This window comes from Cricetulus griseus, chromosome 7, assembly GCF_003668045.3.
Source record: "Cricetulus griseus strain 17A/GY chromosome 7, alternate assembly CriGri-PICRH-1.0, whole genome shotgun sequence".
NCBI lineage: Eukaryota > Metazoa > Chordata > Mammalia > Rodentia > Cricetidae > Cricetulus > Cricetulus griseus.
Window position 1 is genome coordinate 5,351,363 of NC_048600.1, and position 19,808 is coordinate 5,371,170.

The 19,808-nt window shown below is 38.6% G+C and overlaps 1 protein-coding gene across 2 annotated transcripts in view; it reads left to right on the forward strand.

Moving 5' to 3' along the window:
• Strn (striatin) overlaps nucleotides 1-19,808 on the forward strand; it is an 86,601-nt gene that overhangs the window by 53,276 nt on the left and 13,517 nt on the right. Inside the window, exons 7-12 of one of the 2 annotated variants that reach the window (XM_027426059.2) lie at nucleotides 3,252-3,387; nucleotides 7,728-7,838; nucleotides 10,097-10,183; nucleotides 10,660-10,803; nucleotides 13,789-13,925; nucleotides 18,098-18,273. In XM_027426059.2, the coding sequence (XP_027281860.1) occupies nucleotides 3,252-3,387; nucleotides 7,728-7,838; nucleotides 10,097-10,183; nucleotides 10,660-10,803; nucleotides 13,789-13,925; nucleotides 18,098-18,273 (791 nt within the window). The remainder of the gene's footprint in view (nucleotides 1-3,251; nucleotides 3,388-7,727; nucleotides 7,839-10,096; nucleotides 10,184-10,659; nucleotides 10,804-13,788; nucleotides 13,926-18,097; nucleotides 18,274-19,808) is intronic. The other variant, XM_027426060.2, reaches the window with a different exon arrangement.

The following is a 19,808-nucleotide window of genomic DNA, read 5'->3' on the forward strand; positions in this document are numbered from 1 at the left end:
ACACCCCAGCTCAGGAAGAAAAGGGTATTTAAATGACTGAGTATTTTTGTTAGCAGTTTTGTTAAGTTTTACATTGTGTTTTGTTAATTTTCACATTAGCTGTAGCCTTATAGGTGCATGCCAGAAGGAGCTTTGAAGGCTTTCACTGTATAGAATGGGAAGCATGTCTTGGAAAATGAGTTACATTCTATACAGGGAAATTGATTGAAATTTGTCCTATTAAAATGCTCATAGAGCAAGTAGGTTTTTAAAAACATTGTTTTAAGGTGAGGTGTGGTGATGCACACCTGCAATCCCAGCACTTGGGAGACAGAGGAGAGGATAGCTGAGTTCTTGGCCATCCTTTTCTATCTACACAGCAAGTCTAGGATAGCCAAGATTACACAGAGAGATTCTTTTTTTTTTTAAATAAAAAAGTTTACTAGCTGTCAACTGAGAGAATGTGGTTCTTAGGTACTGTTGGCTACATTAGGGCTGTTAGGTGCATGGTGCCTCTGTGTCTGCACACTGGGTTCTTTCTGCTGACTTCAGGGTTTTCTTGTTCTTCGTGTTGCTGTCTAGAACATTTCCATCTTTTGTTCAGCCTCTTCCTTACCACATCATCATTATATCTCACCTTCATCATCTCAGAATAGTTAGGATCCTGAAATTGTACATCATTAAAATATTATCTCTCCTGTGTAAAAGAAAATGTCTGCAGAAGTATTTGCCGTATTCAAGAACTTTGAGCAAACAACAATGGAATTAAGAACTGTTAGGTGCTGTTTTAGTAATTAAGGAATCCTGATTCCTTTCATACTAGGATTACTAGGAGTCTACTGATTTTCGAAGTTGTCTTTTTTTCTAACCTGCTTGAAACTTAATCTACTCTATAACCCATACTTCTTTTCATCATTTGTTGTTTTTTTTCTGTACTGAGAGATTTTTATTATTTAGCAAGTTTATAATTATATATCTATACACTGACATATATTCTTCATGAATGCTCATTATATTAAACATGTATCAGCACTTTTTTATGTTTTTAATTGAAGTAGAATTATAACACTTTCCCTTTCCTTTTCATCCCTCCACCATCCCCTACCTACTCACCCTCGAAATCCTCCTGTGTCCTCTCTACACACTTAAGTTAATGGCCTCTTTTTTTCCCTTGGTTTTTGGGTTTCTTTCCTTTTGTTTTTGTTGTTTGTTTGTTTGTTTGTTTTTCGAGACAGGGTTTCTCTGTGTAGCTTTGGAGCCTGTCCTGGAACTAGTTCTTGCAGACCAGGCTGGCCTTGAACTCACAGAGATCCGCCTGCCTCTGCCTCCATGGTGCTGGGATTAAAGAGTACACCACCACTGCCCGGCCTTGCCTCTTTTTCTTTAATTATTATTATTGTTATATATGTATGTATATGTATGTGTGTATGCATATGTATACACTACATATATAGACACTACATATATAGCTTGCTGAGTCTGTTGTTGTGTGTGTATGGTTTCAGAGCTGACCATTCTGCATGGAACAACCAGTAAAGGGGCGCCTCCATGGTAGAGGTTCATTTTCCTTCTCCCAGCAGTTATAGTTGCTTGTAGTTCTTGATCTAGGGTTGGAACTCGGTGAAGTCATCCCCTCCCTTCACATTAACATGGCCTTTGGCATTGCTACTGTTCAAAATACTCTGAGATATCTAAGACATTTTAGGACATTAAGACATCTGAGGTTCCAGGTACTATTTCTGGATTTCCCCTCTCGCTTTTGTTAGGCAGTTAGAACAAGGACTCTTCATCTTGATTAAGTGGTTTCCTAGCAGAATCAGAGAGACGGAGACATGAAGCCTTTAGGAGTAGCTGGTGCATTTATATATGGAATTGTGAGGGTAGGGTAGCCTGTTGGTGCCACCCTCCCTTCCCCTCTCCCTCCCCTCCCCCTCCCCTCTCCTGCATCTGGAGTTAACAGACAATTGTGAGCCATCATGTGGCTGCTGGGCCTTAACCACAGGTCCTTTGGAAGAGCAGCCAGTGCTCTTAACTGCTGGGCCATCTTTCTAGCTCTGCTGCCATTCTGCAGAGACATTACTTATACCTGAGTTTTGCTGTTCTGTCAAAGCTAGAGCAATTTATCAGGAAATGGTGTGTGAGTAATTAAAAAAACAAACAGAACCATTTTCTGTGGACTCTCTGCTCAGAACCTGCTGTGGTTATCTTATGGGTTTTATTGTTTTTTATTTGTATTTAATGGGTTTGCTAGGTTGAGAAGTACTGTAAGTATGAAAATGTTTCTTGATTTTAGAGTAATACTTAAATAATAGCTAAACAGAGAATTACAGCCTCATTAAATAACTCATGATTTTCCCCATGTAGTTCCTGTATACTCAGATAGTGAAGACTGACATAGGAACACTGGACCTGATCAGCACTCACTATTAGCTTTCCCTTTTAAAACTCTCCTGGGTTTGTGGTTCCAGAGATATTTTTAAATATGTAAAAGTGAATCATAACAATTCAGTATTAAATCTGAGTTATCTCATTCTGCATTATCAATATTTTAGGAGGGGGGAACTGAATCTATGAAGATCTACTGAGCGGGGCACATGGAGTTTGTCTCTCATCCCAGCATTCTGGCGTCAGGAACAGCTCAGTTGCAAGGCCAGCCAGGGCTACATAGTAAGACAGGAAATAAAATAGAACTGTTAGAGAAGTTGAGGGCAGTAGACATAATATTGGAACCCTATGGTGTTTTATGATCCCTAAGACACCCATTTCTAAGTTTGTGTTGTGACATGGGTTTTGTGAGGATGTGTTGTAGTTACATTGAGTTATCATGTATTATGGAAACATTTCATAGTTTATGGAATGTGTCCTGTTTGGGTTAGATCAGAATGTCTGAAGACAGCACAGACTGTATCTAAGGGATGTTAGAGGTAGTTGCTCTCATAACATGAATGTAATCTGTGTAAATTTAAGAACAAATTTTGCTTGTCCATTGAGATCTATAGCTATATATATTAGCTTAAGTATGCTATCATACTTTTGAACAAAGTTTAAATTATTGCTTCAAGATGTATGTTTGTTTCTAAAAAATACAATGTGGTTTGTGCTGAGTTAGCTATTGCAGTTTTTAAATACACAAAATACATTCTGAAGGAAACATTTGCTTTATATTTATATTTATAATTTATCAATTATAAGGGATACTGTCTCTTTTATTTAAGTTAATGCATAGTATTTACTAGTACTTTAGTTTGACATGTTTTCTCTCCTCTGATTAGATTGTTCGGAAAAAAGCATTGCCTGATAGCAGTGAAGACCGAGACACAAAGGAAGCTCTGAAGGAGTTTGACTTCCTGGCCACGTCAGAGGACGGGGACAGTGAGTCTAGAAGTGCAGGCGATGGAACCGACTGGGGTAAGGAAGCACACTGATTCCCGCCAGAGGCCTCAGTGAATGCAGGGACTTCACTTCGTTCTACCAGGACGGCCATGTCTTGGAAACACTTGATTCTGAAACGCCACACATCAGTGATTGTCTGGGTTGTGTGGTTACCTGTAAGGAAGATAGTGTAACTAGTGCCTCCTCTTCCTCCTCCTCCTTTAGTATATAAGAATTACAGCATGAAAAGAATTTGAAATCAAACACGCGCTATTTCGCTTTCTGCTCAGACAAGTAGACCCCTCTAATCTAGATTTTGGTAAAACTTGAACATGAAATAGAGGAATTTAGTTTTCTTATGTCTTTACATTTTCTACGTAAAACAAATTATGTTAGAAAATTATAGTTTCTATGGTCTGTGTAGATTATGCAGGCATATATTGGAGGGTTTTCTTCTGAGTGCTTTAAACCACTAAATATCTGAAACTTCTAACAAGTACTAACACAAATATATGGCGGGAACTTCTATGACAGATTATTGTAGTACTTTAAAGAATTAGGTAAATCCTTCAAAAGTGAGCAATCTGTCAGATATGTGTAAAAGAGAGAAGGAAAAGAAGGGAGGTACCTAATATTTGCAAGTATCTATCGAGAGAATGCAGTGTCATTTATTGTAATACTATTTTAAGTGTAGCTCTGGAAAAGCGTCTTCTTAGTGTTCCTAAAGCATGAACCAGTAATTTTTTTGTTTGAAGTACTTTTTAAGTTTTTTTGTTCATAAAGATCAAGGTTCTATAAACATGATACAAATACTATTTTATAGACTTGTTGAGTGCCATTGAGATGTAGATGTACCACATTCTGAGCTTTCCAATGGCTTTTTGTTCAGACAGCTACTTTAAGTATTAATACAGAGCTGGAACCCAAACTACAATCCCACAGCATGGTATTACTTATATCCAGCAAAATCTTATTTTACCCTTAGGCTACAGATGTTAGAAATACTAATTTAAGTCCCAATTTTTAAAAATACTTGTTCTCTGAAGAAAAGAAATAAAATAATTCTAGAGCTATAAAGGAAAAAATAAGATACATTTTCAACTTCTTGACTTACATTAAAAATTTTCTTTCTTCACACTGTTTGATCATCTTAGTGACTAGGAAGGCTCTTTTGGGTAAGTTCAGGGAACAGGTTTCTTAGTATTTTTAATAATAAAATCCCTGTCTTATAGCTCTTTTTTTTTTTCTCTCAGAAACTGTATGTACAATGAAAATTCCTTACAATCACTGTAAAGGGAAAAAAAGAGATTTCTCTGCACACTGTGTGTATCCCAGAATTTGTCAGGTGCCCTCTAACTGTCATGTTTGAGGTATTTGTGGGTACTCCTGTTGGAGTGCTAAGCAAGTTGCTGGTGTAAGACCCTACTTTTTATTTTGTTGGAACCTGTGAGAGGAGGGAGCCGTTGTGTTTCTGAATCCCGCTGTCTTTTCAGTCCTTTGACCTCAGTGAAAATGCTTTCCAAATCTTGTTGGCAGGGTTTGCCCCAGAACAAGTAAATACTACTGTGCTCATGCAGTAGTGATGTTGGCAGTGATAATTTATCAGATTGTTTGTAATGGTCTTTGTGTTTCATTAAATTGCATAACTTTCTACTCATATAGTTACCTTTAGGATCTTACCTTCAGGGACACTGTCAGGGACTGGGTGCTGGTCCACCCCCTACCCCCATGCGCCTTTTTTTTTTTTTTTTTTTAACCAAAATCTAGAATGATTTCATGTAACTACAATAAGGAACATAACAGGTATCTTAAGAGTTTTTTTTTTTTAAGACATCAAAGTTTGAAAACCAAGGAGAAAGTGCAGAAGGTCTCTCTTCTGCTTTCTGTGCCTGGGCTTATTTCTAGTTACTTAGGTATTTTAGTTGGTAACTTCCCAAGTGCAGGAGCTGGGCTAGCACTTCTGCACTGTGCCTGGGTGGCTAGCACTGTACTGTCAGGGTGGCACTACTCTGTGCCTGGGTGGTTGGCACTGCCCTATGCCAGGGTGGCTAGTACTGCACTGCCAAGGTGAGGTCTTCTGCTGAAAGATTCCATGTTGGCTCAGATAGGACTGTCTTCCATTGTTAGTCTTGTTGCAGGCACACTTGTTACTGGCTGTTCAACAAGGACAGCTGCGTTCTCTCTTGTATAACTTTCTTCTATCCAGCCAAAGAGCCACAGCCCAGTGTAACTTGCTGTACACCAGTATATGTACATTTTAATTCTGTGTGATCTGTAGAAGCTCTCAGTTGATAGTTTGCCAGGAGTTTGGCCTTGAATTTTATCTAAATGTTTGTCTTTATATTTATTTTATTTTACCTGTATGGATTTTTGCCTGCATGTATTTCTGTGTACCATATGCATGCCTGATGCACAGGGAAGTGAGAAGAGGGTATCCAATCCCCTGGAGTTACAGATAGTTGTGTTCTACCCCTGTGGTACTTAAAACCAAGCCCTGGGCCTCTGCAAGAGCAGTCAGTGTTCTTAACCTCTCTGAGCCATTGCTCCAGCCCCTGGCCTTGATTTATTCATTTTTTTAAAAAAGAATTTTATAATTGCCAGGCATGATGGTGCACAACTTTAATCCTAGAGCTGGGGGTGGGGGGGAGGCAGGCAGATTTCTATGAGTTCAAGGCCAGCCTGGGACATATAGCGAGTTCCAGTACAGCTAAGACTACAATAGTGAGTGATGTTATTATGAGACCCTGGACAGTATAAGAAGGCTGATTTTTTTTTTCCCTTTAAAAAACAAAATTACTGCAAGATTTAAGAGCAGCCAATTTATTATGTCTTTGAGGCTACCAGGATGGCTTAGCAAGTAAAAGTGCTTGCTGCCAAGCCTGACCGCCTGAGAGAACCTGCTACTGCAAGTTGTCATCTGACCTCCACATGGGTGCTGTGGCTCTCAGGACGGACGGACACACACACACACACACACACACACACACACACACACACACACACACTAAAATTTTTGAAAGACTTGGTAAAAATTAGCATTTTAAAAAAGATTTATTTTATGTTCATGAGTGCTCTATCTATATGCCTTTATGCCAGAAGAGGGTATCAGATCTCACTAGAGATGGTCATGAACCACTATGTGGGTGCTGGGAGTTGAACTCAGGACCTCTGGGAAAAGCAGCCAGTGCTCTTGACCACTGAGCTCTCTCTCCAGCCTCCCCAAATTAGAGTTATTTTTAAATTGGTTAGTCCTTCTGGAAGAATACACTGTTCCTACTACTGATAGATGTTATAATCAGAGATCCAACAGACAGTTTTCTAAACTGGATTGAAACTTAAATTGCTTTAAAATAGATTTCTGTTTATTGTGATTTATTTCACATAATTTCAATGTTTATTCAACAAATAGATTAATCAAGTACTTTCCATGTACTGGCTCTTAGAGGTGAAGACTCCTGCTTCTCTGATACTCACTGGTGGATCTACATTGTTCATAAAAACAGTAGCACCTTCCCAAAGCATAACCTCTTTTCTTTCTTTATTTCTCTTTCTCTTCTTTTGCTTTTGATAACTATCTTTTAAAAAGAGATTTATATCTTAATAATAAAATATAATAATATAAAACAAACTTAACACATCTGCATTGGACAAGATAAACAGAAGGAAAAGAGCCCAAAAGAAGGCATAATGATCATTTGCATACTCAGGAATTCAATAAAAATACTAAACTGGCCCTGTGCTTGCTCTTCAGTCTCTGAGTTCACATGAGCTTTGAGCATGTTGATTTAGAGGGCCTTGTTTTCTTGGTGTCCTACATCTTCTCTGGCTCGTACACTCTACCTCCTCTTCTTCGGGGTTCCGTGAGCTCTGAGGGGAGGGATTTGATGGAGACATCCCATTTAAGGCTGAATGTTCTAAGGACTCTCACCCTCTGCATATTGTCTGGGTGTGGGTCTCTGTATTTGTTCCAGCTGCTGCAGGAGGAAGCTTCTTTGATGATGGCTAATCTGCTTCCCTGGCTGCAGTGGCCTGTCTAAAAAACTTGAAAAGACCATTTAAGATGATTTTGTGTAGTCTTTTAATAATAATCTTCTATCACTGTATACATATGATATGAATATTGGAAATAATTATAACACGATTGGACTTAAATATCTAGGTTTATTTTTTTCTGTCTTTTTCAAGGGAAACGTTTTGTCAATTAGAAAATTGAATTGACCTTTGTTAGGTGTTACATCTTGTATGTCACCTATTTGAATATAAAAATGGCTTTTTTGGTGAGTGATATTATGAAGAAAACCATTGTGTCTCTCAGACATTGATTTAGAATGTTTGATATTTCATTGAAGAAAGACTGTTTGTTTCACTCTGTTTAGAAAAGGAAGACCAGTGTCTGGTGCCTGAAGCCTGGAATGTGGACCAGGGAGTAATTACCAAACTGAAGGAGCAATACAAAAAGGAGAGAAAGGGGAAGAAAGGGGTGAAGAGTAAGTGGAAAACATTGTGTCTATAAACTACAAATTCTGCATCTTTACATCTCCCAAGGTTTTTTTTTTTTTTTTTTTTTCCCCAATGTTTTCCTAAAATTACTTACTCTTTTCATTTCTCCTCCTGACCACTTTTCTTTTCACCATCTCTCAGGGGTTGGAATTAGTGGCAGCTATAACTATGAACTGAGCAAAAATCATATGTGAATATGGAGTTTTAACAAAAATATAAAACCTTGTAACATAGAGATGAGTTGACTTTTGAAGGTCTGTGTGCTCAGTCACAAGAATGACTTCCAGTGGCAATTTATAAATATGATTTAAACTTGATTTGTTGACCCTCCACCAAAGTTACTTTCAGATTATGAGAAAAAAAGAAATTAATTTCTACCCCTGAATACTCTGTGTGTTCACAACATGAAATTCATTTGCTTTCGTCTCTATATGCTGTACAGGGCACACAGTCAAACATATAATTTAAATGATTCTGTTTTCTAATATAAATGTTTTGGCCAGCTTAATTAATGGCAGTGTTACCAATTGCCTTTTTTCCCTCTTTTCAATAAAATGTATGCAACATCAGAAGCAGAATCCAAAATTATATTTGTAGCCTTGTGGATTATATAACTTATCATGCAAATGATAAGCTTAGCAATAGATCTAGTTAAGTATGTCAAATGGTAAAATAAATCCTGCCAAAGCCTTGATTAAAACAACATTCAACAGCGTTTTAGGGGCTGGGGATGTAGTTCAGTTGGTGGAGTGTTTCCCTAGAATGCATGCACAAAGCCTTGGCCTCATCACTGGAACTTGGTAAACTGGGTGTGGTGACACATATCTGTAATCCCATCACTCTGTAGGTAGAGACAGGAGGACCAGGAGTTCAAGGTTTTATTTAACTATGTAAGGAGTTAGGGACCATCCCAAGCTACATGAGACATCTCAAAAGAACAAAACAAAGCATCTTTGTGGGAGAATAAGATTAAACTACCTTCTTGTGCTTCTTTCTGCTCATTGACATGATAAACATAATTTTTCCCTTTCATGGCAACAGGAATTTTATCCTCTGAGATATGAAAATAGTACAAAATGAGATTAAAATCTAAATTTAAAGAGAAATGGATTATAAATTACAAAATGCTGGAAGTATTCTCTCATTGCTTTTTAATTGTGGTAAAACATGAAGACCAGGCATCCTGGCGGACATTGTTTTACAGTCTGGTAGTTATTGTTAAAACAGTTAAATACTTATTGAAAATTTTAGAATTTTTAAATTCTTAATTCAATGAAAAGTCTATTGTAGATGTTAGCATAGTTTTAACAACTACTGAGAGATGAGATCATTTAGTGCTACCTCAAAATAGATAAAAATCAGAATGAGAAAGGTTAACATTAAAGCAAAACTATTTAATCCCTTTATTCAAATATGCTAAAAAACTTTAAACTTAAAATATATATTGACACATGAATTTCTATGGCTTTTAGAACCATTCTCAAGCTAGTTAAACTAAAATGTTGAAGATAATTTGTATATCGTACATTAGAAATTATTTCCAGACTAAAAACCAATGTCGATGTATTTTTTGGGCATATTATGTTATAAAATTAGTATGTTGGGATGTAAAGATTTTTTAATTAGAAAGGTAGCCAAGACTTCTGTGGAACTCATCTCCTCTTACATTGTGATTAGAGTTTAGCCTTTCAGATCTAAACCTGCACCATTTGACTGGAATAGTATTCCTACTAGCAGAAGCAATTGAGTTCCCTGCTCCTGGGGATTGATAACTATATTTAAATATATAGCACATGGGCTTTTTAAATGAAGAAGTGTTAACTCTCTGGGGAGAAATGTGAATGATTTGCACTGACGATAAGGAGTGTAGACTAAGGCCAGCACATTTTATTTATTCTTTTCACTTGTTATTTGGTTAAAACAGTAATATGAGGACAAGTGAAGACCTGTGATAAAGAGGAAAATGAAGTAAAGCTTTGAATTGGTATAAGAAACATTAATTTATAAGCCACCAAAATATACTTTTTAATTGAGCTGTTACCCACTGTAAACTTCTTGTTGTTTTTAATTGGTCTACTGTAAGTATATCCAGTCAAATTGTGTACTCCAGTCACATTATCTTTAATTTTCTAGGAATTAGTTAAAATAGCTTAGAAATAGTTGTATTCTTTGCTATGGTATGTATAGGAAATACCATAACGGACTATGGGTAAGATTTTCCCATTCTTAATTAAACTTGTAACAGGAAAAACTACCGAAGATCTGTTTCAGCCTCTATCCTATATAAAACAGTCAAAACAGGGATGTGGGAGAATGAAGAATCAAAGCCCAGGTAAGTGACAATAGGGCATGAGACTTCACTTTGGGTTCCATAGCTGCAGGATGTAAGGCAATGAATGTAACTTAATTTAAACAAGCAGAGACGTTATTTTTCAATTGAGTTTACATTTGGTTCATGATCTGTGATTGTCTTCATTTAGACCAATAGTCATTGGGTTCATTGTAGATGAATATGACTTTTAATGATACATATTGGACATGGCATTCTTTTTCATGTAGTGATTCCATTAACTTAATTTATAAAACATGTATTTAAATATCATTTTTTTCCAGAAATGATAAACTCTTAAACTTTGAAAACCTCGAAAATAACTACTTCTTATTGATCACTCTAGTAGGACATTTTAAAGGTGAATGTTGGCAGATGTGAAAAAGTTTATTGTACAGTTTTTATGAAATGAGTGATTCTGTTTTCTCTTTTGTTTTTTCTCCTCTGCGCCCCCCCCCCCTTTTTTTTTTTTTGGCTAGGGCCCAACAGGTCAAAACTACAAGACATGCTTGCTAATTTGAGAGATGTAGATGAACTTCCTTCATTGCAGCCGTCTGTTGGCTCCCCTTCCAGACCCAGCAGCTCTAGGCTCCCTGAGCAAGAGATCAGGAGGGCAGATGAAGGTGAGCACCTGGACCTGTGGCTGGTACAGGCACCTTAGAGAGCACCCAGCCCGCACACACTGCTTTCTTAAGTCAGTGGGGATGACTCCAGCTTCGGGTGAGAGGCATAAATTTTAGAACTGCTCTTAGTTTCTGCTTTGGAATATGCCCTAGCTCCATTGACAAGAGTGGTAACAGGCTTATTCAGTTCAGCCTTGAGAAAATTGAGTCTAAAATTGGTACTAAATGTTCACTGTGAAAGTCAGCATACTTAATTTATCATTGATTTTAAAAATGAAGGAACACCAGATATGGTGATACATGCTTTAATCCTAGCACTCAGAGGCAGAGGAAACCAGTTCTCTGAGAGTTTGAAGCCAACCTGTCTCCAGAGCAAGTTCCAGAGCAGTCAAAGGTGGCATAGTGAGATCCTATCTCAAAGCAACAGCAAAATGGAGGGAAAGTTACCTGGTTTCTTGCTTCCCATGTTTCCATTGCCTTTCAAAAGTCCTTATCCACTTGCATATTTTTTTAAACATAATTACAGCCATTATGTAGAATAGCTCTGTTTTGTTTTATGTTTAACATAAAATCATATGTTGATAATTTTTCAAGCTCAGCTTTAATGCTACATATTACACTTGGTGATAGAGCATGTTCCTATCACACAGAGCTCAGTTTTAACTCCTGCACTAGGGTAGAGGAGTGAGTGAAGGAGACAGATGGTGTCCCCTTGATGTCATATTAGAATTCCAGTTAGTTTTTTAAAAGCTCTTTAAGGGCATCAGTATTTAGTTACCCAAAGCACTGTAACCTGTTTCTTAACTTCTGAGGCTAAAGAGAACAAGATGCCTACCTTCTTAGAGACATGATGTGCCTGTTGCTTTCTCTGACTACTGACTAGACCTTCTTAGACTATTAGTTAGTACTAACCCATGCTGTGGCCAGTCTCAGGAGACTTACTGTTTCAGGACAAGCGAATTTATAGAAGTGGGCTGGGCAATGGTGGTGTACAGCTTTAAACCCAGAACTCAGGAGGTAGAGGCAGGTGGATCTCAGTAAGATCAAGGCCAGCCTGGTCTACAGAGTGTAGAGGCAGGTGGATCTCAGTAAGTTCAAGGCCAGCCTGGTCTACAGAGTGTAGAGGCAGGTGGATCTCAGTAAGTTCAAGGCCAGCCTGGTCTACAGAGTGAGTTCCAGGACAGCCAGGACTGTTACCTAGAGAAACTCTGTCTCAAAAAACAAATGAGAGAGAGAGAGAGAGAGAGAGAGAGAGAGAGAGATTAGAAATGAAAAACAGAATAAACTAAAGACAACTGCTGAATACCTAGTCTCCCAGGCACACATGAAGTATTTGATATTTTGGCCTGAAAATTACTGTTTGGACAGTTTCCACTATGCAAACACTAGGGTTCTTTGAACCCTTCAAATGACATGCAGCATTTAGATGAGGCTCATTTTTATTAATGCTACTCTTGTGTGTATGTGGTTTGATAGTGGTTTAATTTATATTCTATTTTATTCTACAGTAACTGTCTTTTTCCTGATGAAGATTTTGAGTTTCTGTTACTACTACTAGGTTTTTGTCACCATTTATCCCTGACTAGCCTGAGCTGGTTAAATAGACCAGGCTGGCCTTGAGGTTCCTCTGCCTGTGCCTCCAGAGTGCTGGGACTAAAGGTGTGCACCACCACACCCAGACACCACTACTGTTTTAAGGCCAGCTATTAAAAGCAAGCAACTATTATTTAATGTCTTCAACAAGTACCTATTATTAAACATGATTAACTGTAGCACTGAAAAACAACTTTTAAGTCTGTTGTGTACTGGATATAATTAACTCACTTCTTTGTTTAAAAATAACATCTCTTTAGCAAATCTTTTGAATTGTTAAATTCATCTTAAATATTTGTAGTCAGTGAAGCAGCCTCTGGAAAAGGCAAGCTCTAGTGCATTTTTGGAATAGTTGTTGAAAGGGTTGAAGTGCTGTGTTCAGAGTTACAAAGTAGGAATGTTCAAGTTGATTACACAGGGAAGTCCATCTCAGAGCACAGTTGGCAGATATTAAAGTTCTGAAATGTCTTTAAATGAAGTAAAGCATGTGCACAGATGGGAACAGCTCATTAAATCATCACACATTAGAATTAGCCACTGACTGTTCATGCCATCTCCCCAGATCAAGAGGCAGCATTACCTGTGTGGCCTCTTTAACCACTGGCCACTTGACTCACTCTCACAGGTAATTCTGACTTCTAATAGTATATAATAATTTTCTCAAGCAGGCACATTGTACAGTTTTCATTCTGAAATGTTAATAGAATTGATCAGTTTTACCTTTTGTTTTGTTTTGTTTTTGTTTGTTTGTTTTCCGAGATAGGGTTTCTCTGTAGATTTGGAGCCTGTCCTGGAACTCACCTTGAAATCACAGAGATCCACCTACCTCTGCCTCCCGAGTGCTGGGATTAAAGACTTGCGCCACCACCGCCTGTCTCCGTTTTATGTTCAGTGGGAGTGTTATTGTTCAACATATAGCAAGAACGACTTGTTAATATACTTCATAATTGATAGATGTTGTTTGAGTAATTAGCATGAAATATCAAATAGAAAGGAAATTTACTTTCTTTTAGTCATACCATTTTCTCTGTAATGGTAAAGGAAAGGACAATAAATTATTAGATTTGTTTCTGCTTTAGTTTTCTAAGTAGATGATGCTATTAGGCTAATCTGTGAAAAGCTGTCTTTAAGATTTTTCTGCTCATGGAATTACACTGTTTACAGAATTGCCTAGCAGTAATGTAACATAGGCACATAACCCCTCAGGCCTGTAATCCCAGCACTTAGGAAGCTGAGGCCAGAGAATTGTCTTCATGCTGGACCTGCCTAGGCTCCAAAGACAAAAATAGAACAAACAAAAGGGTACATGTTCTCTTATCAGAAATGTAAAGAAAGAAGTGGGGACTGGTTGTGAAGTATTGAGATGTGTAATTTGGGCTTTGTCTCCTCCAGTGGAAGCCCTGACATTTCCTCCTTCTTCTGGGAAGTCGTTTATCATGGCGGCAGATGAAGCCCTTGAGAGTGAACTGGGGCTTGGAGAGTTAGCAGGCCTTACAGTAGCCAATGAAGCAGACTCACTGGCTTATGATGTAAGTAGCAGTTTTATTTTCTATGCCATTACTGTGTCTGAAAATTAACAGTTAAGTTTATAGAAAAAGGTGGCAGAGGTAAAAACTTTTTACAAGTATGGATCTTGGTTTAGTTTTAATTTCAAACTTTGCAAAGATGGATATAAACATTATCTGACATTTTCTAAATAACCTATACATTAAAGTTAGAGGCTTTGTCTAGATCCATGGGTCAGTATATGCTAATATGCATTGGTTTTAGGTAGGGAAAGGAATTCTTTCCCATTGCAAAGTGTGAGCTGTGTTTTGGTTTAGGCACCTGCAATAAGTTGATGTCTGTCTTACCAGTAGCATTTTTCCTGCCTCTTTAGTGCATTTTCCAGTGTGGGCTCCCCTGGGTAGCCAGCTTTTCTTCACAGCTGTATCTTCACTTCTTTCTCCATATCCTTACAATACAGGTTGTCAAATTACCTATTTCCTATCATATGCTTTTGTCCTCTCTGCCTAAACCATGGAGACTTTATTCAGTAGCGAATGTAAATTAGACTTTGTTCTAATGAAAACTCACTTTTTCCAGTTCAAGAAAAATCAATGGTATGTGTTCATCTAATTTCCAGAGGTAGTTGTATGTTTTATTAAACATACCAGTTATCTACTGGTATATTGTTTAGAAGTACACAATGAACCAGGCAGTGGTGGCGCACGCCTTTAATCCCAGCACTCAGGAGGCAGAGGCAGGCAGATCTCTGTGAGTTCGAGACCAGCCTGGTCTACAAGAGCTAGTTCCAGGACAGCCTCCACAGCCACAGAGAAACCCTGTCTCGAAAAACAAACAAACAAACAAAAAAAGAAGTTCAGAATGAGCTAATAGCATTTGGGGTGGTTCTTTGTCTCATAGTCATTTTTAAACCTTGCAGGTTCTTTGTGAATATATATTTTGATTTCCAATTTTGTGGAATTTCTGTGTGAGCACATGTGTGTCTCTCTGTATGTGTTTATTGTGCTTTTCCTTTGGTTCTTTTTACTCTGTTTTGTTCTATCCCATTTATTTTATCTTACATTATTATTATTATTTAAATTTCTGTTTTCTAGTGAGAGAGAAAGGGTGGAGATTCAGTTAGGGAGGGAGGTATGGAGGATCTGGGAGGAACCGGGGGAGAGAAACTGTAATCAAAATGTATTGTATGAAAAGAATCTGTCTGTCTATTTTTTATATTCCAATCCCAGTTCCCCTTTGTTCTCTATTCCGGCTCTCCCCTTCTTGCCCCCATCCCATCTTCCATCCTAGAGAGGGTAAGGCCTCCCCTAAGATGTCAACTAAGTCTGTCCCATCACCTCATTGAGATAGGACCAAGGCACCCCTCCCCATGTCTAGGCTGAGCCAAGGTATCTCTCCATAGAGAATGTGCTCCACAAAGTCAGTTTATGCATTATAGTTAGATCTTGGTCCCACTGCCAGTGGCTTCATATACTGCTCAAGCCATACCATTGCCATTAAGGGGTCCTAGTTCAGACAGTGCAGAGTCAGTGATCTCTCACTAGCTCTGGGTAGCTGTTTCTGTGGGTTTCTCCATCATTGTCTTGACTCCTTTTATCACTCTTCTTTCACTTTAATTGTACTCCTGGAGGTTGGCCCAATGGTTAGTTATAGATCTCATTTGCTTCCATCTGGGAAAAAATATTTTTAATAAAATAGAAATAGAAAACTATCATCTTTTAATAGCTCCACATTCAGAGTTTGGGCTGTACAGACTGGCTCGTCTGTGTCATACTGATTGCAGTAAAGATACTGGCATTGGTATGTTCTCACTTGAGGACTTGATGTGGAGAAGACCAAGCACTGTCAGAGTTGTTGGCAGGCTGTGTGGTTCATCGATGGTCATTGGCTGAAGACTTTAGTGTTGTATCACATGGTCCCTTGCATGGTATCTTCATGGCATCTAGTGTTCACACTCGAGTACATGTGTAAAGAGAAATGCAGTAGCTCCATGATTACCTTGGATTCTAAATCTTTTCATTAGTCTCCCAAGTTCTGGGATTGCAGGAGTGTCACAGCCATTTTAACATTTTCTGTTTCAAGTATATAAATCTCGTTTCCATCATCTCAGTGAAGAAAGAATTAAAGTCTCAAAACATGTTAAAAAAATGATTGTATTTTAAATTGACAAACTGTCTTAAGATTTCTATTGCTGAGTTGAAACACCATGATCAAAAGAAACTTCGGTTGAACAGGTTTTATTTCCGCTTACAGTTGCATGTCACAGTCTGTCATTGCAGGAAGTCAGGGCAGGAACCTGAAAATGGGCCAAAGCAGAGACAGTGGAGGAATGCTGATAGTGGCTTGATTAGTCTGTTCTCTCTCTCTCTCTCTCTCTCTCTCTCTCTCTCTCTCTCTCTCTCTCTCTCCTTAATTTTTGTTTTATTAGTTCAAATTAGGAACAAGCTTGCTTCAGACGTCCCTTCTCCCTCTCCCTCCCCTCCCCCCCAACATCCCACCTGCCCCTAGCCATCCCCCCTCCACTTCCCAGGCAGGGTAAGGCTCTCAAAAGGGGATCCCCAAAGTCTACCACATCATCCTGGGCCAGGCCTAGGCCCTTCCCCATGTGTCCAGGTCAAGAGAACATCCCTTCATATGGGATGGGCTCTCAAAATCCTTTCTTTTTTTTTTTTTTTAAGACCTTACATATTTAATACAGTGCGTTACCCCTGTACAAATGGAAAAAAATTAAGTTCAACATTTCTAGAACAATATGGGTGTTAATTTTTGTACAATGCCAACTGTTTTCTTAAAGCCCAGGACCACCCACCTAGGGGTGGCATTTGCCCACAGTGAGCCAGGCTTTCCCACATCAATTACCCATCAAGAAAACGCACCTCAGCCTTGCCCATAGGCCCGTCTGGTGGGAGCATTTTTTCCCGTTGAGATTTGCTCTTCCCAAATGGCTCTAGCTGGTTGACACAGTTGACATAAGACTAGCCAGGACACAGGCTTAAAGGGAAAAAAAGAAAAACAAAACAACAACAAAACCCAGTGCTTTGATCCAAATTACATTTTCTGTCTACAGTTTGAGTTGATTTGCTTGATTTTGAAAATACTCTAGTAATTGTTCAAGCTTTCTGTCGCTGTGAAGTAATAGCGTGAAACAAGTGACCTGTTAGGAAGGAAGGCTTGTTTGTGTTTCAGTCCATGTTGGTTGTAAGTAACCTGTTAGGAAGGAAGGCTTAGAACCTGTTAGATAAGAAGGCTTGCTTGTGTTTCAGTCCATGTTGGTAGGGCCAGTCACGGTGAGGTACAAGATTCAGAAGAAGTCACTTGCTTCATGGTGTTCAGGAAAGCAGGAGAGGAGAGACCTGGGCTTCTGCTTCTCCTAAGGGAGACCTTTCAGTGATGTCACTGTCGTGTCTAGGCTGCATCTGCTAAAGACTCCACCTCCTGGGAGTGCCACAGGCTGGTGACCAAGCCTTCATGCACATTCAGGGTCGAAACTGGCAATAGTAGAGATTCATTTGGGATCATCACTTACCTACAGTTTAGCTTGAGTTATGTTAACTGTTCTCATATTCCACATTTTTTATTTCTTCAATGAAAACTGCCACATGTTGCTAATTTTGCTAATTAGTTTTGTTGTTTGCTTTAAAAATATATTATTTTAATTGACGTGAGGGAGGAGCGATAATATGAACAAAGGAGACAAGACCATGATGGGGAAACCCACAGAATCAGCTGACGCAAGCTAGTGAGAGATGACTGACAAATAGGGAACCTGCATAAGACTGAACTAGACTCCTTAATATAGGTGACAATAGTGTGACTGGGACAACATATGAGGCTACTGGCAGTGGGTCCAAGATCTAACTCTAATGCACAAACTGACTTAGTGGAGCCCATTCTATATGGAGAGATACCTTGTCCAGCCTAGACACAGGGGTGTGGGGGTGGAGAGGTGCCTTGGTCCTGTCTCAATGAGATGATGGGACAAACTTAGTAGACTGCCTAAGGGGAGGCCTTACCCTCTCCATGGAGCAGATGGGAAGTGTGTGGGGAGGGGGAGGAGAGGAGAGGGGGGACTGGGATTGGAATATAAAAAATAAATTAACAAAAAAATTTAAAAAATATTGTTTTGAGAATTGTATAGTGTAATAGTTTATTAGCAAATCAGCTATTGCAACTTGATGTTTTATTTCTTTAATAGATAGCAAATAATAAAGATGCTTTGAGGAAGACGTGGAACCCCAAGTTTACGTTAAGAAGTCACTTTGATGGCATCCGTGCCCTTGCTTTCCACCCCATCGAGCCCGTTTTAATAACAGCGTCAGAGGACCATACACTGAAAATGTGGAATCTGCAGAAAACAGCCCCAGCCAAAAAGTGAGAATATTCTACTTTTACTCTTTTTAAGGTTTAGTTAAATTATTTATCAACAGGGAAAGACATATTTTAAGATAATTTTCTATTATAGTTCCCAAGTATCTCTCTGGTCCTTTATTCTTTATCATGTCATAGGTGAGTCCTCCAGACAGTCTAAGGGCTTTTATCTGATGGTTCCCAGGGGTTTGTGACTGGTGATTACAGTCCTTATATTATGCATAAGGGTTTTAAGTGGCTGTTTCATTTATAAGTGGGACTTCTTGCCTGTAATGAAGATCCCTGTTAATGTAAAGAGATATAAGTAGAAACACATAGACTCACCAAACCTCTGCTCTATTATTTACAAAGTTTGGATTTACAAGGTGAAAGAAGTGGTTAGGAACTTCTCTATGCCCTTAGCTTTTTCTCTGACAAGTTTTCATACTAACTAGTTTGTCTGAACTGAGGGATACTGTTTTCTTTGATTAGTTATTCGTTCTTAGTTTGGTGTATAAATGCCAGCAGGCACGCTGTCCTATAAACTGTTTCCTTAGTTCCCAAGCTAGAGTAGGTCTATTTGATGAGGCCTTTCTAGAGCTCACCCTCCATGAATCCATTCCCTTCATCCAAACCAGCCTCCATCAGCCAGGATCATTTCACTATGTGAGGCATAAGAGTACAACTAAGAAGAGTACAACAGACTGTAATACAGGGCACCACAGACGTTGTCCTGCCTGTAGAAGAGATTTCTGCTGCCCAAGTTAAAAGGCACCAGTAGCATCAGTGCCGTGAGTCACACAGGACAGGCAAAGTGCTGGATGCAGTGTGAGCAGAATTCAGATCAGGTCAGCAGAGGGGGTATTCCCTTTGATGTGCTGTACCTTTGCCTTTCCATTTCTCAGGTCACAGTGTGCTAGTTCTGGTTCCAGCTCAGTCACATGGAGCTAAATGTAAATGTCCAATTGAGGAAATAGCAGAAACAAATTAGCAAAATATCTACACATGCACATAATAGTACCCTAGTTATCTTTGAGCTGACTTGAGAAATGATAATGTGTATCTACAAATTCCTGCAACATGATGTAGAAAGTGGTGAGTTCTTGCCTTCAGCCAGTGTCTGTGATGAATCCTTGTCTGTTAGGTAACAGACACGCAGAGTCCTGATTTTAGTAATGAATTGATGGCTTGGGCAGTTTCCACAGAATCAAGGATAGATATATTAGCCTTCATGAAAACACAGGGAAGTTAAAGTACCGCTTGCTGAAATCCTGCTGTGTATAGTTCTGGTCTTAACTTTTTTATTATATTTAGATTCTCATTCATGTTGAATATTTGGTACTATCTAGATTTCATTTTATTTTAAATATAGGATAATTTGAAGTTCTGAAATAATAAAAACTTCCCTGCATTAGTTAATAAGTGATATAACTGGAAATCATGTTCTGAAAATTACCCTTCACGGTCCTTGTTTTCTCTCATGAATGATGTTCTCTCCCATTATTGGACAAATTCTAACAGTGTGAAGAGTCTGTAACATTAGTGGAGGAATTATAACA